We start from the raw sequence: 25,615 nt of genomic DNA, 5'->3' as shown, positions 1-25,615 counted from the left end.
TATCCCAGTTTTAGCTCTCCTCTGCTCTTCTTAGCCCTTTTTCTCTCTCCTAGAGATTGCCCAATGTGTGGGGGCCTTGGTGTGTGTGTGTGTGTGTGTGTGTGTGTGTGTGTGTGTGTGTGTAAAGAAACATCAGAGGAGTGTCAAAGACATACCTCTGAGGGAGTCTGTTGGGTTTGGAGAAGCAAATGCTGGGAAACGGGGAGGATGTGGTGGCTCTTCTAAAGATCTGAAGAGCAGGTGGCAGCAGAGGAAGGAGATCCATTTAGAATCTCTTAGGAGGACCAAATGAACAAATGGGAGCAGGTGATGACTTCCTGTGAGGGTTACAGCTTCTAACAAGCGAGGATCCGAGAGGAGAAGCCATTCCTGTCCCTGGCTGTATGCAGGCGAAGGCTGGATGACCCCTTACCATTTGGTGGCAGTGGGGGAGGGCAACAGATGCTTCTTCTTTGTCAGTACTTCCCCCCTCAAAGGCAATCATGTACAAGACCCTGGGTTTGATTCCCACCAAGTAACAAGTGTAGATTCCATTGGTAATCTAGCACTCAGAAGGCTGAGGCAGAAAGATGTCAAGTCTGGGGCCCAGCCTAAAACAAAAAGGTTGACACTCCTCAACTGACAAGTTGAATTGAAATCCTCTTGTACAACTTAAGGACAATAAATAAACTTGGCAGTTTAAACTTTAAAAAGAAAAGAAAAGAAAACAGTGAGCCAGGCGTGGTGGAACACATCTGGAATCCTAGCACTCAAGAGGCCTAAATACGGGGATGTCAGGTTTACTAGGTAAGAGGATGTCAGGTTTAAGGCCAGTTTGGGCTGTATAGCCTGGCTCCTTGCTGAGCCCCTGTTTTAAAATAACAAATGGCTATGCCTATGTATAACAGTTATAGACAAATTCAGAAAAATCACAAGTGATGTATTTAGAGTTCAATTAGTTACATGAACTTGAGTGTAGCCATGTGATCACTACAAAGAAGAACAGAACTTTCCTGGCATCAAGCTTTCTTATATATTTTCACTCAAGGCTGGCACTCTCCCATTTGAGCCACATCTCCACGTTAGACCTTTTTCTGGTTAATCGGAGATTGGAGACTCATGGACTTTCCTGCGTGGGCTGGCTTCAAGCTGCTATCTTCAGATCTCAGCCCCCCGAGTAGCTAGGATTATAGGTGTGAGCCACTGTGGCCCAAATGGCCTCTTTTAGCTTATACCATAATTAGTTTCACCTGGTTTTGAACTTGAAATTATATGCTGTCTGCTTTTCTTGGGCTTCTTCACTCAATCTTATGCTTCTAGGATTCTTCTACATTGTTGTATGTGGTTGTAGTTTATGCTTCTACATAGGGTTCTATTGTTTATAAATGTATTGATTAATTTATCCATTCTGCAGTTTGGGATTGTTATGATGGCGGGTTTTTGTTGGTTTTTCATCTGTTCTGAGGCTTGAACTCACGACCTGGGAACTGTCTGTAAACTCTTTTGCCTAAGGCTAGTGATCTACCACTTTGAGCTATAGTTCCATTTTAGTTTTTTTTGGTGGTTAATTGGAGATAAGAAACTCACAGACTTTCTTGCCCCAGCTGGTTTTGAACTGTGATCCTTAGAGTTCAGCCTCTTGAATGATATGTATGAACCAACAGCACCAGGCTTATGAGTGTGTTTCTAGTGAATATCTCTTACATTATCTCTTTTTTTTGCCAGTTCTGGGGCTTGAATTCAGGGCCTGGGCACTGTCCTTGGGCTTTCTTAAGGCTAGAGCTCTACCACTTGAGTTACAGCACCACTTCTGGACTTTTCTATGTATGTGGTACTGAGGAATTGAACCTGGGTCTTCGTGCATGCTAGGCAAGCACTGTACCACTAGGCCACGCTCCTGGTCCTCTTATGTTATCTTTTGTGAATATATGATCACATACATTTTGTGAATATATGTACACATTTCTGTTTCTGTTGGGTAAATAAATAGGAGAGTCACTAAATAATAGAAAATGTGTCTTCCACTTAAACATTGCCAGATTGTTTTCTGAAGTGGTACAAAAGAATTTCTGAAGGAAGTTGTCCATGGGTTAGGATATAGTGGTGCAGTCAGAGGGGAAAATGCAAATAAGAACCCAGTATCAAGCCAGGTGCTGGCGGCTCAGGAGGTTGAGATTGGAGGGTTGAGATTCAAAGCCAGTCCAGACAGGAAAGTTTGTGAAACTCTTATCTCTAATTAACTAGCAAAAACGTGGAAGTGGAGAGGTGACTCAAATAATAGAACACCCACTTTGAGTGAAAAAAGCCAAGCAATGGGAGGAAGTCCTGAGTTCAAGCACTGATATTGGCACCAAAAAACCAAACCCAAAAAAGAAAAGACTGAAGGTTAGAAGAGCAAGCTTGTCTGTCTTGTTTTGCCTGTAATTAGATTGAATAAAATGCAAGCATTAGTCAACTTTGCCTGCTGTGTCTATGAAATTTGGGGAAGGGAAGTAGCATCCTAGGAAGGCCATGGTCCCATTTCAGATTTTAAGATGTTAGTCTTGTTTCTTTTCTGTTATGTATCTAAAGGGTGGCCTTCACTAAGCCCAGATGCCTGTTACCATTGCGACATGAAACTGAACAGGTCCACATTGATAGCTGCTGTGTATTTAGTCTGCTCTGTGTTAATACTTAGCCCAGAGGCATGAAGGACTTTTCTATGGTCCAGTTCATAGAATCTGGTTTACAGAGGCTCAGTTACAGCCAGAGATGGCATTTTGCGCCGGAACGTGGCTAAGGCTAGGGGAGGGTTGGGATCTGCTAGCAATCATTGGTGTGTGGAGGTCTGATTCATTGATGCCATTATCAGACTGGTGTTTTGCATGCAGCATATTAGGAAAACACTTCCTTTGTTCTGTGACTGAAATGTCCTTGGATATGAAGTATCCTTTCTTCCTGGCTGGGGCTACTGGTGATTAATTTTCTGACTTTTGAGAAGGAAAATCTGTTCTGGGTAATTTTGATCTACTTTTATTTATCCCTTGTTTTTTTACTTGTTTGTTTTTGTGCCAGTGCTGGGGCTCAAACTCAGGGCCTCACACTCTCCCTTGGCTCATTTTCACTCAAGGCTGGTGGCTCCACTTCCACCTTTTTGATGGTTAATCGGAGATAAGAATCTTAAGATCTTTCTTGTTCACACTGACTTCAAACCACAATTCTCAGACCTCAGCTTCCAAAGTAGTTGGAATTATAGGCATGAGCTACCAGCACCCAATTTACCTTTGCTTCTGGAAGGATACAGGATACAGGCTGCCCCTCGTCCCACTTGCCTCTTTATCCTGGAAAGCTCACCTGGCTTGGCTTGGGCACTCTGTGCGGCTGTGCTGACCATCCATCCATCCCGTGGATCACTCCTTCCCCCCAATACTGCTCCTATTGAAATCTGTCTCATTTTATATATAAAAAGTAAAATTGGGCTCAGAGCACTCCGCATGTTATCTCAGGGACAAAATTTAAACAAGCAGTGGGGCCTGGAGTTTGGCCTAGTGGTAGAGTGCTTGCCTAGCATGCATGAAGACCCGGGTTCGATTCCTCAGTACCACATATGTAGCAAAAAGCCGGAAGTGGTGCTGTGGCTCAAGTGGTAGAGCTGTAACCTTGAGAAAAAAATCCAGCAACAATGCTCAGGCCCTGAGCCCAAGCCCAGGGCTGGCAAAAAAAAAAAAAATTTAAACAAGCATTTAAAATGAGATGAAAGGCCAGAATAAGAGAGCTGTCCCACTGATCCAAATGTGGCTCTCTCTGGTTCTGTTTTAAACTCTCGGATGCACCAAGGAATTTCTTTCCTCCAGTGGAGAATGTCCCATCGCCAGCAGGTTGAGCAGGATCTTAATTTTGTTTTTCTGAGCCACCATGGCTAAAGCACTCAAGAGTCACTAACTATAATCACAGTATTTATAGCTGTGTTTTCACAGTATTTTAATAAGCTATGATACAGGTTTTCCTTAACCTGTCATGCTATTTCTAGTCCTTTGCTGCTTATTACACTTTGTAGAAATTGTGTGTGTGTGTGTGTGTGTGTGTGTGTGTGTCTGTTTCTGTGTGCAGACTGGTACTGGGGCCTCAAACTCTCACTTACCTATTTCTCTCAAGGCTGGTGATCTAACACTAAGGCACACCTCCACTTCTGGCATTTTGCTGGCTAATTGGAGATAAGAGATGCACAGATGTTTCAGCCTGGGCCTGACTTCAAACTGTGATCTGCAGATCTCAGAGTTTTGAGTAGCTAAGATTACAGGTGTGAGCCACCCAGGGTTGTTTATTGAATTATGTGCAACACCTTTATGAACAACCTTTAAACTAAGTTATAGCAGGAAAGAATTAACTTGTGTTTAGCATGTGACAATATGTCACACTTAGATATGCAGTGGGTTTAGCAAGATCTTCCTGCATATTGCTTTGACAGTTTTAGGCATTTGGCATGATGAGAACAGCATGATTTCCAATGGACCAAAGGAGCGGGATATGGAGTGATTTGCCTTAGTCATCCTGAGCTAAAATTACTGCGCGTGGGCTTTCTCAGGCAGTTGTTCCCACCTACACACCCAGTCCAGCCTTGTGAGGATGACTGTTGATCCTTCCTCATGCCCTCCCTTTGGATTATTTCTGGAAGCTAGCTCTGTGTATTTTCTGTAGCAGAACACGTTCTGCTTGCCCAATTGCAGCATGTACCAAGTTGGTTTCTGTGGTGTTTTCCATTCTTTTAATGTAATGGAAGATGGAGTATGGCTTTGTTTCAGTCTTTAGCATCTAACACTGCTTTTTAGCACTTGGCTGATAAGATTTTTGCAGAGGGGACTGGGAGTTTGGGAGTGGTAGAGTGCTTGCCTAGCATGCACGAAGACCAGGGTTCAATTCCTTGGTTCACATACATAAAAAAAAAAAAAAGCTGGGGGCCGGGAGTTTGGCCTAGTGGTTAAAGTGCTTGCCTAGTATGCATGAAGACCCGGGTTCAATTCCTCGGTACCACATACATAGAAAAAAGCCGGAAGTGGTGCTGAGGCTCAAGTGGTAGAGCTCTAGCCTTGAGAAAGTCCAAGAACAGTGCTCAGGCCCTGAGCTCAAGCCCAGGACTGGCCAAAAAAAAAAAAGCTGGAAGTGGTGCTGTAGCTCAAGTTGTAGAGTACCAGCTTTGAGAAAAAGTCCAAGGACAGTGCTTAGGCCCTGAGTTCAAGCCCCATGCCTGGCAAAAAAAAAAAAAAAGAGTTTTGCAGAAGGCTGGGAATGTGGCCTAGTAGTAGAATGCTTGCCTAGCACGAATGAAGCCCTGGGTTTGATTCTTCAGTACCATATAAACAGAAAACACTGGAAGTAGAGCTGTGGCTCAAGTGGTAGAGAACTAGCCTTGAGCAAAAGAAGCTCAGGGACAGTGCCTAGTCTAAGTCCCTAGGTTGGCCAAAACAAATAAACAACCAAAAAAAACCCCAGAATTTCTCAGGAGACAATTATGCATTCAAAGCATATGCATCACTGTGTAAGAAGAATATATTGGGGCCAGGAGTATGGCCTAGTGGTAGAGTACTTGCTTAGCATGCATAAAGCCCTGGGTTAGATTCCTTTGTATGACACACACAGAAAAAGCCAGAAATGGTGCTGTCATTTTAATGGTAGAGTGCTAGCTTTGGGAAAGCTCAAGGACAGTGCCCAGGCCCTGAGTTCAAGCCCCAGGACTGGCAATAAATAAACTAATTAATTAAAGAATGTGTATTGCCAGGTGCTGGTGGCTCAAGCCTATAACCCTCGCTACTCAGGAGTCTTAGATCTGAGAATTGAGATTTGAAGCCAGCCCTGGCACTAATGTCTTGTAAGACTCTTACTTGAAAGTAATCACCAAAAATGCCATTGTACTGTGACTCAAGTGGTCGAGTGCTAGCCTTGAGTCAAAAGAAGCTCAGGGACAGTGAACAGGCCTGAGTTCAAGCCCTCAGACTGGCACAAATAAAAACATGTATTACATCCAGAAACTTCTTAGTGCTGGATACATGGTAGTGAGTAGTATACAAACCCTTCCTTCCTATCTCATTCTATAAGCCTGGGAGGCATGAGTAATTGCCTCATTTTGACCTCAGGTTTCTTTACTTGAATTCACTTCAGTGTTCAATAAACACAGTTTAGGGGCTGGGTGCGATCTCTTAGCTTTTTCACTCAAGGCACCAGCAGTTCACACTTGTAATCCTAGCTACTCAGGAACCTCAGATGTGAGTATGATTTGAAGCCAGCTTGGGCAGAAAAATCCATGAGATACATCTCCAATTAGCCAGGAAACAGTAGAACTTTGGCTCAAATGGCACAGTGCTAGCCTTGAGTCAAAAAGTCAAGCAAGAGTGCAAGCTCTGAGTTCAGGTCCTAGTACTGTTGCACACATATACAGAACTACTTCTCTTTCAGAGGAAGACTTAATGTGTAAGAGAAATAAAGAAAGTGAGAGAGAAGGACCTAAGCGGGGGTGGGGGGAACCCTGCTTCCTCAAGGGGTTGTTAAAGATGCACACAATATTTGCAGCCTGTTGTAGCTGTGAGAATCGGCCCTGCAGGAATCGGCCTCCCAGAATTCTCTTTGGTCACCATCACCCCCAGTGAATAAACTGTGTTGAGTGAAGGGTGTAATTGTAGCTTGTACGGGAGGAAAGTGGGTGTTTCTGAATCAGTGCCAAGTCAGGAGGAGGGAGGCTCCCAGTGTTGATGACCTCTGGCCTCTGGGGGGCGGGTAGGGGGGCTTTGCCCATGCAAAATCCTCCCTTTCAAAGGGTGTAATCATGGTCCTTGAGATGAGAATAAAGTGATCATCTCCCTGTATTTATTACATAATAGTCTTGGCTCTGCATCTGTGACATCTACCCTATTTGCATTTGAATCCAGTTGGGCTTTGTTTTTTTTTTTTTTTATTTTTTGCAATTTGGGTGCCAAATTGAGGGGAGGGGGTTGGTATCTGGCAACACTGGGAATGTGGGTGATACACTCTCTGTGTCTCAGCAAGAGGATGATTGGAAAGGGAGTCTCAGAGCTTGTGCACGAACAGCTGTTCCCACTTCGATTGATGTGTCTGCTCCTGTCACCTTCTCTGCCTTTCTGTTCATCTCCTTTGGTAGGGGCAAATGTCAGAGAAGGGGAAGGTGTGAATAATCTGGTAAAAGCTGGAGATAGGGAAATACAAAATAATGATGATTCACTGGGCACGGTGGCTCATGCCTATAATCCTAGCTACTCAGGATGCTGAGATCTGAGGATCAAGGTTCAAAACCAGCCCAGGACCTGAGACTCTTATCTCCAATTAACCACTAGAAAATGGGTAGTAGTGCTTGGCTCAAGGGTAGGGTGGTAGCCTTGAGCTGAAGAGCTCAGGGACAGTGCCCAGGCCGAGTTCAAACCCTGTGACCCCCCCAAAAAAAAATAAATAAAAAAATAATGATGATTCATTTTTCAGGACCAGCTGTCTATAAGGAGTCATGCCAGCCACTTCCCTTTTAGGGAAGTCATGTGGCATCTGAGATATTAGAGAGGAACTTAGTGGTGGTCTGCTTTCAAGACCAGGTATCTGCTTCTGAGTGGGAAATTCCCAGTAGCCTGCTTACCTACGGACTCAGGGATGTGACAAAATTTAGGCACTGGATGACATAGAGCAGTAAGAGAAAGGTAAAACTTATTCTTCAGTTATACAAGAAGAGAAAAAAGTCAAGAACTTTGGAAAAAGCATTTTGGGGGGCCGGGAGTTTGGCCTAGGGGTAGAGTGCTTACCTAGCATGCACAAATCCCTGGGTTCCATTTCTTGGTACCACATGCACAGAAAAAGATGGAAATGGAGTTATGGCTCAAGTGGTAGAGTGCTAGCCTTGAGCCAAGAAACTCAGGGACAGCACCCAGGCTCTGAGTTCAAGCCCCAGGACTGACACAAAAAATGGGAACAAGATTATATAGAGACATCTATGTGAAGAGCGATTAGGGGTTGGGGGCAGTGCCCTCATGATGGACAACCTGGTTGGGCATCAGGAATTCATGAAACTGTTTTGGGTTTTGGTTTATGGTGCTAGCTTGAACTCAGGTCCTGGCTTGGTTTTCTCCCCTTTAAGGCTGGTACTCTACCACTTGAGTCACGTCTCTAGTTCTGACTTTTTGCTGGATAAATATAGAGAGTCTCATAGATCTTTCTGCCCAGGCTGACTCTTAACTGAGATTTTCCAATCTCAACCTCTTGAGAAGCTAGGATTATAGGTGTGAACCACAGCACCTGGCTTGTTTTGTTTTTTAAATGTAAAAAGTAGGGGAGAGAAAGGGTGAGGGAATACAGTCATTATATTTAGTGTACATAAGTAAAAATGGCAGGTTGTGAGTCTCAGGAAAGACGGGGGGGACAAGAGAAGAGGTGACATTGATCAAGATGCATTGTGCATATAAACTGACATGTTGAATTGAAATCAACTCCTTTGTACCACTAGTTAATTTAAAAATAATTTTTAAAATCTATAAATATTTAGATTTGGGAAACCGGAGCAAGGATACACACATTTTTTTTTCTAGACTTGGGTAGCCAGGGAGAATATATGAACATTGAGTACTGCTTCATATGGGTATGTGTCTTGGAGTCTGTCTCAACAGGATCCTACATCTCTCTGCACTTAGGTTTATTGGATGTGTTAGTGTTGCAATCTGGGATAATCAGGGTTTCTTCACCAGGAGAGCCCCTCACCTCTGGGAGCATCAAATTCCTGCCCAACCTTTTGAGCTTCACTAACTGGCTGTAAGACAGGGAACTTGAGCTGTTAATAGAGCTAAAGTGATTTTTTAAAAAATCTCCCGGGAGATGACATGTATGCCTTTTAACTCTGCACTTCATCTCAAATGACCTCTTTCCTTCCAGTTATTGATTCATACCAGGCAAGCATCAAGTTCAGAGTGGGTGTGGGTGGGAGAAGGAGAAGTAGCGAGAGGATCAATACATGTAGCCTGATCTGTACCATGGAACAGGCACAGCAAGAAGGTGAGATCATGTCTAGGATCCTGGGTCCTTAGAAAGGATTAAATGGGTTTTGTGGTTAGGTATTATGTTAGTCAGCTTTCTGTCACTGTGATAAAATATTTCTCATAAACAACTTTTTTTTTTTGCCAGTCCTGGGGCTTGAACTCAGGGCCTGGCCACTGTCCTTGGGCTTTCTCAAGGCTAGGGCTCTACCACTTGAACCACAACACCACTTCTGGCTTTTTCTGTGTATGTGGTACTGAGGACTCAAACCCCGGGTCTTTGTGCATGCTAGGCAAGCACTCTACCACTAGGCTACGTTCCCAGCCCCATAAACAACTTTTAAGTTTCAAGCAAGGCCGGTGGCTCATACCTATCATTCAAGCTATTCAGAAGATTGAGATCTGAAGATCACAGTTTAAAGCCAGTACAGGCAGAAAAGTCTGTGAGACTCTTATCTAATGAACCACCAAAAAATCTGGAAGTAGAGAGCTCCAACTTTGAGAGGAAAAGCTAAGAGGAAGCATAGGCACTGAGCTCAAGCCCCAAGAGTAGCACACAGACACACATACAATAGTTACTTACACTCATATAAAACTCAATATCCTTAGCCCATCACAAGGCTGAGCAGTCTGTTCCCTTTTAGGGAATCTAGAATCTTCCTCACTTCAAATCTTTATTATTTCCTCCTCATAGGATACCTTTTTGCACCTATTTTCATCTGATTTCTACCCTCCTCACTGAGATTTAAATGTACCTTTCACCAAATCCTTGTTAAATTCCTCCGCACTTTACTTCATTTACCATATTAATCATTACTACTGCTGTAGGGATTTGCTTAAGGGTTGGCTGTCTATGTAGGAAGAGATTTATAATGGAGTATTTGGGAGGAAACAAATGACAGTAAGTGTCTTCTCTCCCAGGGACAGTAGCTCTGTGGAATGGAATCTTGTTAATTAATGATGTATTTCTCTCCACAGAGAGTATTTTGCAGAGGATGATGCGGAGATGGTGCCCAGAATGTGTAATACTGCAGGTAAGGATTCCAAGCTTTGCTCAAATCTCAGTTTTCTGCTGGTGGCTAGTATTCCTCTGCATTTTGGTTCCAGTGGGTTCCGTAAACATTTGTGAATTTCCAAACTTGCACACACTCATATTGTAGTATATAATTTTCCATGTGGAATTCCCCAGTGGGGAATTATATGCCACAGGTAGTTACATATATTAGGAGGCAGAACAGAATTGCAAATCCTAACTGCGATTCTCATGTGAATGCTTTGCAATTAATGAGATGGTGGCAAGATTAAAGTTAAGTGTAAAAAGATTCAAATAAATTCTTCCACTAATGTGAAATCTATAACCCAATATTGAAATGGATTATTCAAGCAGATTTCTGTTTCTGTGTGCCTTATAGTTGCAGTGATTCTGTAAGTGTAAGAAACCACATGACATTGCTACATTGCTTTGTCACCATTAACACCTATCAAGAAATTGGTTCAACAGGCAAAAACTTCCTGAACAGAGTCCCAGGGTCACAACAGATTGGAGAGAGACTTGATAAATGGGACTACCTAAAAATAAAACGTTTCTGCACAGATAAAAGCATAGCTACTAAAGTAGAAAGACAAGCCAACCAACTGGGAAAAGATATTTACCAATAATACATCAGACAAGTGCTTAATATCCAGGGAACTCAAGAAACTAAAATGGCAGAAAAACATGTGAGAAAATGCTCATCATCCATGGTTAGAAAGGAAATGCAAGTAAAAACAACCCTAAGATACCACCTTACCCCAATTAGAATTCTGAACTCAGACAATGACAGATGCTGGCGGGGTTGTGGAGAAAAAGAACCCTACTGCTCTGCTGGATGGAATGTAAACAAGTTCAGCCACTCTGGAAAGCAGTGTGGAGGTTTCTTAAAGAACTGAAAATAGACCTTCCCTACGATCCCGCCATACCACTCCTGGGCATCCATCCTGAACATCATAACTCGGGATATGATAAGGACACCTGCTCAGCTATGTTCATCTCTGCACTATTCATAATAACCAGGTGATGGAAACAATCACATGCCCTACTGCCGAGGAATGAATACAAAAAAAATGTGATACACACACACACACACACACACACACACACACACACACACAATGGAATTCTACATAGCCAACAGACAAGATAAAATAATGGCATTTGCAAGGAAGTGGATGAATCTAGAGCAAATCATGTTGAGTGAGATAAGTCAAGACCAAACGGACAGAAGGCTCATGGTATCCTTAATATGTGGCTATGAGATCCAAACAGTGGAAGAATGATGACTCAATATTTGTGTACCCAATGCTATGGACATGGTACTGGAAATATAAACACAACTACATAGACATAAAAATCTACGACTCTATAGACATAGTGTTTTATTACATAGATTAATATGTATCTATGACATACAAACCCTCAGCCTAATTTTAATTATGTTCTAAAATCTAAGTGCCAGTGATTGTATATAGATTCCCTTCTTGAATACTTGTTTGTTAAATATGTCATTTGAAATATGATGTAAAAGTCAATGTAAATCAATTCTTTAAAAAAAAGAAAGTGTTCGAAATTCTTACTTTTTGTTGTTGTTGTTGTTGCTTTTTGCCAGTCCTGGGCTTGAACTCAGGGCCTAAGCACTGTTCTTGGGCTTTCTCAAGGCTAGCGCTCTACCACGTGAGCCCAGCACCACTTCCGGCCTTTTCTGTATATGTGGTAGCAAGGAATCAAACCCTGGGCTTTGTGCATGCTAGGTGAGCGCTCTACCACTAGGCCAAACTCCGGGCCAACACTTCTTAATTTAAAAAAGCTCCATTGTCATTTTTCTGAAGACTATTTTGACTATTCATTTGTCATGTAACAAATCATCCTAGACTTTAATGGTGTAGTAAAGAGGTTAGTGACTGAGTGCAATGCAAACTTACAATCCTAGTTAGTACTGGCTTAAAAAAAATACTGATTGATTGGAGATAAGAGCCTCCTGGACTTTCCAGCCCAAGCTGGCTTTGCAATGTGATCCTCAGCTCTCAACCGCCTTAGAAGCTAGAATTACAAGTGTGAACCATTAGCATCTGGCTTGGAAACCCTTATTAATACGATTGAATATTTCTTCTATATTATGGCTTGAAATTGCTTTGTATTTTACAAAGCTGGAATTATTTTTGGAAAATAAACAATTATTCTGCCAGTTATAAGGATCCTGGTGTCTTCATTACACAGACATTAGTTCTTGTGATTGTATTTCAGCCTTTCTTAGTGACACCAAGGACCGAGCACCTCCAGGGCAGCCACAGATCTGGAGAAGTGGGGAGAAGGCTGCATTTGCGCAGACGCACACCTTGAGAGCATTTGAGAAGCTCCCCCAAGTACAGACCCAGGCTCTTCGAGACTTTGAGAAGGTAAGACACATGGCTAGAGAACTTCAATCACCTCAACTAGAAGCAGTGATGCCTTATTAAATGATAACCTATAGACTGTCTGGATCATAGGCCTGGCTACCGTAATAGGGTTTCTTTCAGGAGTACATATCTAGGAACCCATGTTCTGTTAGCCAGGGGCTAACAGATTTGTAGATAGGTGGAGCTTGTTTTACTGTTAGACTCACTTCTCAAATAAACTCAGGAAGGTTAAATGGCACCGTAAATGTCAGCCCAGCCAACCAACATCATTTTCCATGTTGATATTATAGACATCTGGGTACTGTCTAGTATACCCAGACCATTCACTTTCTGAGTACTGGTGGCTCACACCTGTCATCCTACCGCCTCAGAAGGCTGAGATCTGAGGATCTTGATTTGAAGCCAGCCAGCCCAGGTAGACAGATCCTAGAGACAGTTACCTGAGAAAAGGTGCAAAAATAGAGGTATGGCTCAAGCTGTGAGCAGAAAATGAAAGAAAGAGTGTAAGGTCTTGAGTTCAAGTTCCAGGAGCTGGAATCACCACCACCACTATCACCAAAAGAAAGAGGAGAGAGGGAGAAGAAAAGAATGACAGAGGTGGGGCTGGGAGTTTGGCCTAGTGGTAGAGGGCTTGCCTAGCATGCATGAGGACCCAGAGTCAATTCCTCCACACCACATACATAGAAAAAGCCGGAAGTGGTGCTGAGCTCAAGTGGTAGAGCTCTAGCCTTGAGAAAGTCCAAGGACAGTGCTCAGGCCCTGAGCTTCAGCCCAGGACTGGCAAAAAAAATTGACAGAGCTGATTGATTTGGCTAAGAACAATAACTGATAGTGGAACTTGTCTACTGGGATTTAAATGACCCAGAAAGCAGGCCGGCTCCTACACCCAGGTTCTATAAAAAGAAATGGCTCTTTGGTGCCCCCTGGGGGATGCACAAGGAATGAACCTCACATGAGTGTGGTGGAAACAGGCCTTTACTTCTCCTTTTCTTTCTTCTCCCCACTGTGGACACCCCCCCACCCCCTCCCCACCCCCGCGCCCTCTGCTCTCTTTTTATGCTTGTCCTGGGGTTTGAACTTAGAGGCCCATTATCTGCTTAGCATTTCTACTATATCACTTGAGCCACATTCACTTCTGGGATTTTTGGGTGCTTATTTGCAGATAAGATTTGGGGGGGGGGCAGGAATATGGCCTAGAGGTAGAGTGCTCACATAGCATGCATGAAGACCAGGTTTGATTCTTTGGTACCACATACATAGAAAAAAGCCAGAAGTGGTGCTGAGGCTCAAGTGGTAGAGCTCTAGCCTTGAGAAAGTCCAAGGACAGTGCTCAGGCCCTGAGCTCAAGCTCAGGACTGGCAGAGAGAGAGAGAGAGAGAGAGAGAGAGAGAGGGAGAGGGAGAGGGAGAGGGAGAGGGAGAGGGAGAGGGAGAGGGAGAGGGAGAGGGAGAGGGAGAGGGAGAGGGAGAGGGAGAGGAAGGGAGGGAGGGAGAGGGAGAGAGGGAGAGAGGGAGAGAGGGAGAGAGGGAGAGAGGGAGAGAGAGAGTCTTTACTGCCCAGGCTGGCTTTGAACTCTGATCCTCAGATCAAATAACTACAATTACAGGCATGAGCTATACCCAGCTTCTTTCACTCTTGAGCTGATTATTTTGGACACAAAATGCCAAAATTCCATTTTCAAAAAAGAACATTATTAAACCAGGTGCTGGTGGCTTACACCTGTAGTCTTAGCTACTTAGGAGGCTGAGATCTGAGGATGGAGGTGCAAACCCATCCCAGGTAGGAAAGTCTGTAAGATTCATATCTTCCATTACACACCAGAAAAATGGAAGTGGCGCTGTGGCTCAAAGTGGTAGCGCACTAGCCTTGAGCAAAAAAGTTCAGGGATAGTGCCTAGCCCCTGAGTTCAAGCTCTTTGAAAAAAACAAAAACAAAAACAAAGTGTTGTGTTGCATGGCCTTACCCTGTTTTTCTGCAATTGTTTCTACAAATTTCCCTAGGCATATTTGGAAATCATGGTGATTGATTGATAGATAACAATCAAAAAGGATCTTCTTGGTCTTACTGGCTCCAAAGTTGTCATTGATAGGGATATTTAAAGACAATTTTGAGGACTATATTAAGTGAATTGTTACTGTTTTTTGTTTGGTTGGTTTGTTTTTAGTGCCTGACCTGTGTACAGATTTTCTAGAAACATCGTGTTTAAAATGAAAATACTAGGAAAGCCAGCTTCCAGCTCTTTAACTAGATGAAAGCCAGCTTTCCTTGGCAGACAGAATCTAGTCACAGTAAGTCAGCCTCTGAGGCCACTGATTTAGGTTGAAAAATCCTCCCATGGTGGGTCTTATAGTCTATGGGTCAAAAAAAGAAGACCAATAAAATGGGAGATAATTTTAAAACTTTTTCTTCGTTTATGGACTGCTGTGATTCTGGGTAATTTGAATGTGGGTCATGTGGCTACTGCCTTTAAGGAAAGACAATTCCATGTTTCCCCAGTGTTTCTCTGTAATTACAGCCTTGGAAAATTAGTACAACTGGTGAACTGTATTTTCATTATTTTGAAAAGTCTCATTTATCCTTCTGTAGCCACAACATCTCCAGCATTTTAGTTTGGGTTTCATCCTGTCTTTTTTTTTTTCTCATCCTGAGGCTTGAACTCAGGTCCTGGGCACTGTCTCTGAGCTTCTTTGTGCTCAAATCTAACACTCTATCACATTAGCCACAGCTCCACTTGTGGTTTTTCTGGTGGTTCATTGAAGAGTCTCACAGATTTTCCTGCCTGGGCTGGCATTGAACCCCGATCCTCAGACTCCTGAGTAGCTAGGATTACAGTGATTGGTTTTACCCACAGGTTAAGACATTCAAAAAGTTGTTAGATTAGGAATGGGAAATTCTCTGCATCTAGCACTCATATCTCCAATCTTTGGGCTCAGCAAGTAATGTCCAACAAACGAATCACTCTGCAAATGAGTTACTGGCTGTCAACCCCACATGTAGCCGTGTTGACTAGAATGGTCTTGTGGATATCTAGTTCAGAGCCTGGCATCCTGGGAGGACCAGCATCACTGCAGCCCAGTGGCCACTTCCCGGGCAGCCCATTTGACTGTCTCTGGCAGCGCTATTTCTGGCTGGACCATCTATTTTGGGTGGCCAGGGAAGTTGTTGTTTGTTTTGTTTTTATATAGTCCGCAGGGCTCTGTCGTGATGATGATGATGATGATGACATCTTGTTATTTTGGGGGGGAGGCATGGGTGTGTATGTGTGGTTGGGAGATGGCATGAACACCGTCTGGAACGCCATCCTTTAAGCACATGGTAAGCTGCTTGTCATAAACCTATCCCAGCTCTCCCGTCTCCAGGCCAAGTGTGCACCAGAGTGCTTTGAGAACTACATAGATTGTTGAACAATATCAGTAACTTAGCAGTTACTTTTATTTTCTATGCTGTAATTGGGGCTTGATCTCAGGGTCTCACACTTTTATGTAGCTGGTGCTTTCCCACTCGAGCCTCACCTCCACTTCTGGCTTTTTGCTGGCTAATTGGACATACAAGTCTACTCAGGCTGGCATTGGACTGATCCTCAGACTTCAGTCTCCTGAGTGGCTAAGGTAACAGGCATGGGCCTGGCTTATGGAGATACTCTTTGGAAAGTGGCTGGAGGCCTTAGATAGAAAGTAGTGTGCTGTTAGCAGCCAGAATCTCAGGCTCTCAGAGGTCATGTGATCTAGGATGGGTGCTCCAATCAGTCCTAGCCCAAGGTAGAAGGTGTGGTCTGTATCCTCCTTCTAGATCAGCAGGACAGCTAATCTCTTGATGTCCCTCTTTCCTAGCCAGTAAAATGTGAGTAGTGGTATCTAATTTTTGGACTTCTAATGTCATAGTGGAGATACAAAGAAGAAACATACAGGGGAGTGTTAAACATTGTCAAATTGTATGCAGTGACTGTTGTCATAAAGATAATATCATGTATCCACTTATTTATAACATACCATTGAAAACAGCTAGGATTAAACCTTAATGTTCAGGAAACTCAGGTTTTATCAAAACAGTGTAAAAACATACTCATCTATTAAGAATAAAATATAGTCAAGTGCCAGTGGGTCATACCTATAATCTTAGGTATTCGGAAGGCTGAGATCTAAGGATCCCAGTTCAAAGCCAGCCTGGGCAGAAAAGTCTAACAGGCTCCTATCTCCAATTAACCAACAAAAGGCTGGAATGGAGGTATGGTTCAAATGGTAGAGTGCTAACCTTGTGCAAAAAGCCAAGTAAAAGTGGAGATCCTAAATTGAAGTTCCAGTACCAGCACGCATGCATACACACACACACACACACACACACACACACGAACCAAAAAACCATTCTCTTTCCACAACTGCATACCACCCCACTTAGATCATAACATGATCCTATTTGCCAGGTGTCAGTTTCTCACGCCTGTACTCCTAGCTACTCAGAAGGCTGAGATCTGAGGATTGCCTTTTGAAAACCAGTCTGAGGAAACTCATTTTCAAATGAGCAATCCAAAAGTCAGAAGTAGATTTGTGCTCAAGTGGTAGAGCACTAGCCTTGAGCATAAAAGCTCAGGGACATTGGGGGCAGGGAGTTCGGCCTAGTGGTAGAGTGTTTGCCTAGCATGCACGAAGATCCGGGTTTGATTCCTCGGTACCACATACATAGAAAAAAGCCCGAAGTGGTGCTGAGGCTCAAGTGGTAGAGCTCTAGTCTTGAGAGTGCTCAGGCCCTGAGCTCAAGCCCAGGACTGGCAAAAAAAAAAAAAAAAAAAAAGCTCAGGGACAATGCCCAGGACCCGAATTCAAACTCCACTACCAAACAAATAATAACAGCAACAAACCCAACCTCCCCTACAAATAGGACCATATTGGTCGTTATGGTAAATGGATAATTATCAAGTTTTACTTTAACACTACTTCCTGCTCTAGTCTATTCCCCCCACCCCTTCGGGACCTTAAGCAAATGAGGCAGGCATTCTACCCATGTACAACATTCCTAGTCCCCTTCTGTCTGCTATGTTAACTCACTTAAAATATTTTTTAATGTTCTAGGAATGTAAAGATACACACTGTCAGGGATATTGGGTTACCAGAGTTTAAATCATGGAAGTGTTATTATGTTTGAAAGAATGTGTCTATTAAGATGATTAATCACTGCTAGTAGAGAACAACTTTATTTTTAGGAGAGTGCTTGCTAAGAGATTAGTATGTTTTCAAGCAATTCCGTTCTGAGAGCTATCTGGGAGGTCTGAACATGAGTAAGCGAATGTTAAGCTGAGTTTTTAAGAGTTGTCTTGATGGTTGGTTATGTTAATGCCACATGACAGCCGACAGCTGAACTGTAATCCTCCCACTCTTGCTGGCACAGGCGAAGTCATTATTACCATCTTTCCAGTCTGGACCAGTGTATAATGGAAGAGGTAAAAAAAAAAAAAAAAGAAAAAGAGGAAATCAGGCAAGGAACAAGGGTATAGCCATTCATGTTTGAGAGAAAAAAGATTTTGAGAGAAGAGGAAAGATTTGAGAAGTGGGGTAGAACAAAGGTAGAAACACCTTCCATTCTGTAGTCTGCCCAGGGTCCATGGAAATTTATCTCCTAAGCAATTTCATGCAGCTTTTCAAAGCACACAACTCGGTCCAACACTACCGCCTTTCTCCTCTTCGTTTATCCATAGACAGACAGGATCTATGTCAAAAAGCAAACCAGTCTCTCCCCAGCATGTATTGTCACAACCACTACTGCCATGTTCCTCTCCCAAGGTGGCATGTAGCCAGGTGGTCTCTATCCACCTCCTTCACCTTGTGTCTCCCCCAAAACTGAAGCATCCTCTTCTCCCTGGCATCTTCCCTACTGAGCCCTCCTTCCCAATTTCTGTCCTTTTCATATGTATATATATGTATAACATTCATTCCACCTTTTGTCATTTTTAAACAGAACTTTTGTAAAAGTCCAGGTTCTGCCTAGTGTGTGAACATTAATCTGTTTCTTAGAATAGTTTATTTTACTTATAAAATTTGTAAGTAAATTTGTGATGTCTTGAACTATGTTCTTTCTCCTCAAATATGTCTCATCTTGAATTCAGATTTGGTATTATATAGTTAAGTCTAATGAGGGCAAAGGAGACAGGAGGTTACTTACTTAGTGTGTGTGTGTGTGTGTGTGTGTGTGTGTGTTGCCTCATGCTTTTACTTGGCTTTTGTACTCAAGGTTGGTGCTCTACTACTTTAGCCACTTCCAGCTTTTTGCTAGTTAAGTGGGGATAAGCATCTTGAGGACTTTCCTGCCTGTGATGATTTTAAACCAAGATCCTCCAGATTTCACACTCCTAAATAGCTTGGATTGCAGGTGTGAGCCACCAGCATCTTGCTCCTTTCATTCTTTTTTTTTTTTTTTTTTTTTTTTTTGCCAGTCCTGGGCTTGAGCTCTGGGCCTGAGCACTGTCCTTGGACTTTCTCAAGGCTAGAGCTCTATCACTTGAGCCTTAGCAGCACTTCCAGCTTTTTTTCTATGTATGTAGTACCGAGGAATCGAACCTGGGTATTCATGCATGCTAGGCAAGCACTCTACCACTAAGCCAAACTCTTGGCTCCTTTACTCCTTTCATTCTAACAGTGATGAGTTACTGGCGTAGGATATTGAATAAGGAGGTGACACAATGTCTTTGACTGTTGAGAATATTATCTTCATGCTTAATGTGGAGCATGAAGCTGAGTTAACATCCTCATATTGGCGCACACACACAAAGGGTTTCCTTTACCTTCAATGTTACTGATAGATAGATAGATAGATAGATAGATAGATAGATAGATAGATTCTTTTTTTTTCCAACCTAATATTCATGAACCAAGAAGCTGTGTTGGAATCTGCCGTGGGGCTCTCTCACAGTTACCTTCCATTCCCACGTGCTTTGATATAAATAATACTTCCTGCGAACATTGCAGCTGTCACTCAGGGTCTTAAGTTACTTTCTGAGCTGGATCTGATGATGAGTGCCTGGCTCCACTTGGCAGGTGCCAGAGTTGAGCAGCACGGGGTGGCTGAAATCTCTGGGCTCCAGGATACCGGCTCCCTCTCTCTGGAATTCCCACACTTTACTCCTTCTTAGGAATCTGGAGTTTCCCTTTGTGTGAGCTCCATTGATAAGACTTAAACAACATTCCACTCAGCTAGAGGATTCACTCTGTGTGTGTGTATGTGTGTGTGTGTGTGTGTGTGTGTGTGTGTGTGTGTGTGCGCGTGCGCGTGTGCTGGTTTTGGGGCTTGAATTCAGGACCTGGGGGTTATCCCTTAGCTTTTCCCCTGAAGACTGGCACTTTACCACTTGAACCTCCACTTCTAGCTTTTGGTTAGTTAATGGTTGAGTTTCACAAAACTTACCTCCACAGGCTGGGTTCAAACTGAGATTCCCTCAGATCTCAGCTTCCTGACTAGCTGGGATTACAGGTGTGAGCCACCAGCTCTCATTAGTTCACTCTTTCTTTGTGGGTGGCTGTAGTGTGTTTGTGGCATAGAGGTGGGGGTATGGGTGGGGAGTTGGAAGTCAGGGGAATGGGAAAGGTGGTACTGGAAACCGCAGGAGGCAAACAGAAAAGAATGGACCAGAGCCTCATGCCAGGGGCCCTCTCTGTGATCCTAGCTCCTCAGGAGGCTGAGATTATATTTTCTATTCTATACATGATCAGGCTCTATCCCTCTTTTAATGGCACTAGTCTATTTATACTCCATTATAGGAACACTAAACGTCTTTACACTATTGAAGCCAGCTTGAGACAGAACAGTCTGCAGAACTCTCATCTCCACTTAACCATCAAAAAACCACAAGTGACTCAAGCCGTAGAGCCTCAACCTTAAGCAGCAACAGCAAGAGACAGCTCCTAGGCCTAGGCCCTGAGTTCGAGTCTCAGTCCCGGCACAGAAGGAGGGAAATACGAGAACTATGAGCTTTTTTTTTTTTTTTTTTAACATTTCTCACCACGGCCGCCTTCCTACTTCCTGGAAGGCCTGGGGTCCCCCCCCCCCCCGGCTTTTGCCCTCACTCGGGTCTGGGAGGCTGGGGGGGGGGGCGGTCAGGGCCCGGCAGGGCGTCGGGTTACAGCACTTGTGTGTGAGCTCCGCCAGGGATTCCGCGAATATCTGCCCGAGGTAAAAAAGGAAAGCGCCCCGCGCCCCGCGCAGAGCTGCGCCGGCCCGGCGTGGAGACAGCGCCAGCCGCCGGCCATGGCGCCCTAGCCCCCCCCGCGCCCGCCCCCCGCCCGCCCCCCGCGTCTCCCGGAGGGCCCCCGCGCATGGCCCCGCGGGCCCGCGCCGCGCTCGTGGGGTGAGGGCGGCGGACATGCCCCGGCCCGGGGCGCGCCCACCATGTCTAATGGCTACCGTACTCTGTCCCAGCACCTCAACGACCTGAAGAAGGAGAACTTCAGCCTCAAGCTGCGCATCTACTTCCTGGAGGAACGGATGCAGCGCAAGTACGAGGCCAGCCCCGAGGACGTGTACAAGTCGGTGAGCGCCTGGGACCCGGGCCGGGCCGGGGCGGGGGGGGGGGCGGCCGTGAGGGACGGGGCGGCCGTGAGGGACGGGGCGGCGGTGACGGGGCGGCCGTGAGGGACGGGGCGGCCGTGAGGGACGGGGCGGCGGTGACAGGGCGGCCGTGAGGGACGGGGCGGCGGCGTCCGGGCGGCCGTGAGGGACGGGGCGGCGGTGACGGGGCGGCCGTGAGGGACGGGGCGGCCGTGAGGGACGGGGCGGCGGTGACAGGGCGGCCGTGAGGGACGGGGCGGCGGCGTCCGGGCGGCCGTGAGGGACGGGGCGGCCGTGAGGGACGGGGCGGCGGTGACGGGGCGGCCGTGAGGGACGGGGCGGCCGTGAGGGATGGGGCGGCGGCGTCCGGGCGGCCGTGAGGGACGGGGCGGCCAGGCCGGACAGGCTGTGACGGGAGCCAGCCCGCACCTGCTCCCCTTCGTCCCCGCGACCTTGGGCGGCCGGCCTGCTGCTCTCCGTGTCTGCTTCTGTGAAAGGAAGGAGCTTCCCCGGCGGCGAACCCGCACCCCGCAATCTCAAACTCTGTGGGCTGGTTAAAAACTTCGTGGCCCGGGAGCGGGTGGGCCCCGCGCGTTTCTGTAATGATGGAGCGGGGAGAGCTTGTGCACGGGGACACCAGCGGGGTGAAGTGATTGACAGGTAACTGACACAGGGTGAGGTGGCGGTGACTGACAGGTGACTGACCAGGGCCTTCCACGAGGGGTTGACAGGAGGGCTCCACCAGCGATTGGTCGACAGGTGGCTTCCTCCGGTGAGTGATTGACACGTGGCTTCCACCCGAAATCATTCCATCCCTGGACGTCTGGACAAGACTGGGGGACAGGCTGAGGATAATTCTTGCCCGGGGAAATTTGATTCCATCTTGGGGTTGGGCTCATTGTCTGCATCCTACAACTTCCGGAAAGAACCCAAGAAGATTGGGTTAGACTTGAAGAGCAAGGAGCCCAATTAGTAGAAAGCAAAGTAACAGAGGACAAAGAATTGCTAGGGAGGAAAAGTAGTAGAGGTGAAATGTATTTGAAAGTGAGGATAAGATGCCAGGGGAAAGTGAGGAAATGTTATTGGCTATTGGAGGGTTGGTATATTCTCCTCTGGGAAGGCAGCCTTATGCCAAATGAGGAAGAGGAAGAGGAGGGGGGGGGATGGTGGTAGTGGAGTTGGTGAGAAATGAGGTCTGGCAATTGATCCCTAGGGACCTTTGGGAGTCTGCTGCCCTGGTGTCTGCTGAGTTACTGCACACCTCATCCTCAGGGGAGGGGTGGCTTGTCCCCTCAGGGTCTGCTCCACAGTCATCAATTTGCTTTCTCCTCTGGACTTTCCCAGGGAAGGGGGCCCAGGCTCCACTGAGTTCTCTCCCCATTTCCAAGGTCTTATGGAAGAGGAGGAGGTGCAGGCTCCATGGGGTTGGGATAGTCTCCATCTTCCCCAGGGTCCCCAGGAAGAGGAGGGGTGTCACCTCCACCCCACTGTGGTCTGTGTGCCTGCACAGTGCTGGATTCCCCCCCCCCCCAGTTTGTGTTTGTGTTTCAAGATGGTTGAGCAGAGAAGGTTTGGGGAATGAACATTCTTTGGTTAGACCTAAGAAGGCTTTGCCTTAGAATGAAGAAGCGGAAGACAAGCTGGCAGGGAGGGCAGAGAAGGCAGTGGGTCTTGCTGATGGCAGAATGGCTTGGTGAGCAGATGATGGTGGGGTGAGATGGCACCCTATGTTCAAGGGTCAGGCTTCCTACACTGAGGTTTCTTCAGGCCTTTGCTTTGTGGGCAAAAGGATCCAAACTTGGCCCAACAACCTGAGTGACTCATATTTATCAGAGGCTTTGAATTCTGGGCTGTTTATGCCAGAGGACTGTACAGGCGCAGTGGCTTTGTAAGTGTGCCCGAGGAGCCTCAGAGGCTGCGACATTACATCTTTGAAGAAGCAACAAACAGCTGAAGACTATGAGACCTAGGTGATTATTGGGCGAACAGATAATATCGAATGCTCAGTCTGGGGAATCAGACCTTGCTGACTTTCCTGAATAATGTTTTAATCTGAAATGTTCCGATTGGCTAAGGTTCACCATATATTGTGTGTGTCTGTGTGCGAGCACATGCACACTTGCATATGTACTAGTATTGAGTCTCAGGCTAGGCTGCTCTCTCTTAGCTTTGTGGTTCTACTTTAGTGTTTGAGCCATACCTCCATTTCTGGCTTTTTTTGCTGATTATTTGGAGACAGTGAGTTCGTAGGCTTTTTTTTTTTTTTTTTGTCTAGGCTGGCTTTGAACCTCAGATCCCAGCCTCCTGAGTAGCTAGGATGACAAGTGTGAGCTACCAGCTCCTGCAACCAGGCTCCCCTTTCATCTTTTCAGTGGCTGTGTCATGGATGACCCTTCTTGGAACTGTCTGAGGCCTGGTGACTTAGAGAGGTGGAGTGAAGATAAGAAAGACTGGCATTATTGGCCTTAGGATAAACATAGTGAGGGATTTATTCTCTATCCAGAGCAGGGAGATTTTCCCAAGAACTATGTCCAAAGCAAGGCAGAGGAGGGAATATCCTTGATAATTGGAGGGAAAAGATTTTCTTCCAGATTGGGTCACCAGGGCCCCCACTCTGCTGTGCCCTGGCTGGCCACAGTCTTCTGGAGAAGGAGCAGATCTAGGGTGGAGAAGCACGTGTCCCATTGTCTCCTGTAGAGGTGATGGGTATTGTGCTCAACTTCAGTCTTGACTTTGGATCTCCTGCTGGGCCAGGAGATCCAATTAGCCAGCAAGTAACTGAAGGGGTAGAGTATCAGCAAGTCTGGTGAGTTCAACACAGGCTCTGAGTTGAGGCCTTGGTATGGGGAGAAAAAGCCTTGCTGTAGGCAATGACAATTATTTGTTGTATGAATAATAAACATGAAGACAAAATGAACTTGCACCATAACACTTTGTAAATTAATAGTTAATACTCAGTTGTATATTTAATCGTATCATACTTGTGAGAGGGTAGTAGTTTTATTCTTATTAATGACTAATGTTCTTTAAAAATAAGAGGCTGAAGGGCCGGGAGTTTGGCCTAGTGGTTAAAGTGCTTGCCTAGCATGCATGAAGACCCGGGTTCAATTCCTTGGTACCACATACATAGAGAAAAGCCAGAAGTGGTGCTGAGGCTCAAGTGGTAGAGCTCTAGCCTTGAGAAAATCCAAGGACAGTGCTCAGGCCCTGAGCTCAAGCCCAAGACTGGCAAAAAAAAAAAAAAAAAAAAATAGAGGCTGAGATCCCAGAATTATGGTTCAAAGCCAGTCTGGACAGAAAAAGTCCAAAAGACTCTTATTTCCCATAAAATTAACCACAAAAATCCAAAGGTGGAGCTGTGGTTCAAGTGATAAACCTCTAGTTCTGGGCACAAAAGCTTAGAGATGCCTCCTAGGCCCTGAATCAAGCCATAGGACTGGTGCAAAAAATAAAAAAAAATTAAATAGTTTGACTTTTTATAATTATACTTACTCCCACAAACTTGTGCGTTCTCTTTTTCTGTCTGTCTCCCTCCCTCTCCTCTCTCCCTCCCTCTCTCCCTCCCTACCTCTTTCTTTGTCATTCCTTGGGCTTGATTTCAGGGCCTGAAAACTGCCCCTGAGCTTTTATACTCAAGAATAGCACTCTACCACTTTAAACTGCAGTATCAATTCCAGTTTTCTTGTGGTTAATTGAAAATAGAGTAACTTTCTTGCTACGTGGCTTTGAACTGCAATTCTCAGATCTCACGCTCCTAAGTAGCTAGGATTACAGGTGTGGGCCATCTGCTCCTGGCTCCCACAAATATTTTGTGGGAGGCTTGTAACAAGCATCACAATTCACAAAGTAGCTTAAGGTGATTAATTCACAGTACACTTGCTGAGGAGATATGGAGGGTCATGTGCTCTGCATTATGTGGTACATGGCAGTGGCAAGAATTTGGAGCCCTGTTGTGTTACTAAACTTAGTGTGATTTATTTATTTATTTGCCAGTCCTGGAGCCTGAACTCAGGGCCTGGGCACTATCCTTGAGCTTCTTTTTACTCAAGGCTACCACTCTACCACTTAAGCCGCAGCACCACTTTCAGCTTTTTCTATTTATGAGGTACTGAGGAATCAAACCAGGGCTTCATGCATGCTAAGCTCTCTACACTAAACCACATTCCCAGCCCCTTGAGTTTTCTTTAGTGTTGGAAGAACATTTCTTTCTTTTCCTTCCTTCTTCTTTCTTTTCTTCCTCTCTCTCTCTCTCTCTCTCTCTCTCTCTGTGTGTGTGTGTGTGTGTGTGTGTGTGTGTGTGTGTGTGTGTGTGTGTGTGTTAGTACTGGGGCTTGAACTCAGGGGCCTGGGTGCTCACACTTGGCCTTTTCACTCAAAGTTCATGCTCTATCACTTGAACCACACCTCCACTTCCAGCTTTAAGCCAGTTAATTAGAAATTCTAAGGGTCTCATGGAGTTTCCTGCTTCAACTGACTTCATATCTCAGTCCTTATATCACAGCCTCCTGAGAAGCTGAGATTATAGGTGTGAGCCACTAGTACCTGGCAAGTCTGGCCACTTTTTGGTTGACTGTTTAAAGTTCGAAGTTAGCCAGGCTTACACACACACACACACACACACACACACACACACACACACACCCATCCTGATGTTTTGTTTTCATTTTTCTCCTTTG

At 45.2% G+C, this 25,615-nt stretch overlaps 1 protein-coding gene across 2 annotated transcripts in view; it reads left to right on the top strand.

Moving 5' to 3' along the window:
- Pde4dip (phosphodiesterase 4D interacting protein) overlaps nucleotides 1–25,615 on the top strand; it is a 138,773-nt gene that overhangs the window by 17,122 nt on the left and 96,036 nt on the right. The window contains exons 2-4 of one of the 2 annotated variants that reach the window (XM_090334170.1): nucleotides 9,954–10,009; nucleotides 12,256–12,407; nucleotides 20,811–20,921. In XM_090334170.1, coding sequence (XP_090190296.1) covers nucleotides 9,954–10,009; nucleotides 12,256–12,407; nucleotides 20,811–20,921 — 319 coding nt within the window. Of the gene's footprint in view, nucleotides 1–9,953; nucleotides 10,010–12,255; nucleotides 12,408–20,458; nucleotides 20,565–20,810; nucleotides 20,922–25,615 lie in introns of those variants that run through there. The other variant, XM_090334169.1, reaches the window with a different exon arrangement.

Source organism: Megascapheus bottae, chromosome 6 (assembly GCF_031878675.1).
Source record: "Megascapheus bottae isolate mThoBot1 chromosome 6, mThoBot2.hap1, whole genome shotgun sequence".
Lineage (NCBI taxonomy): Eukaryota > Metazoa > Chordata > Mammalia > Rodentia > Geomyidae > Megascapheus > Megascapheus bottae.
Note: the sequence above shows the minus strand (reverse complement) of the source record. Positions and strands in the feature narration are given on the sequence as shown.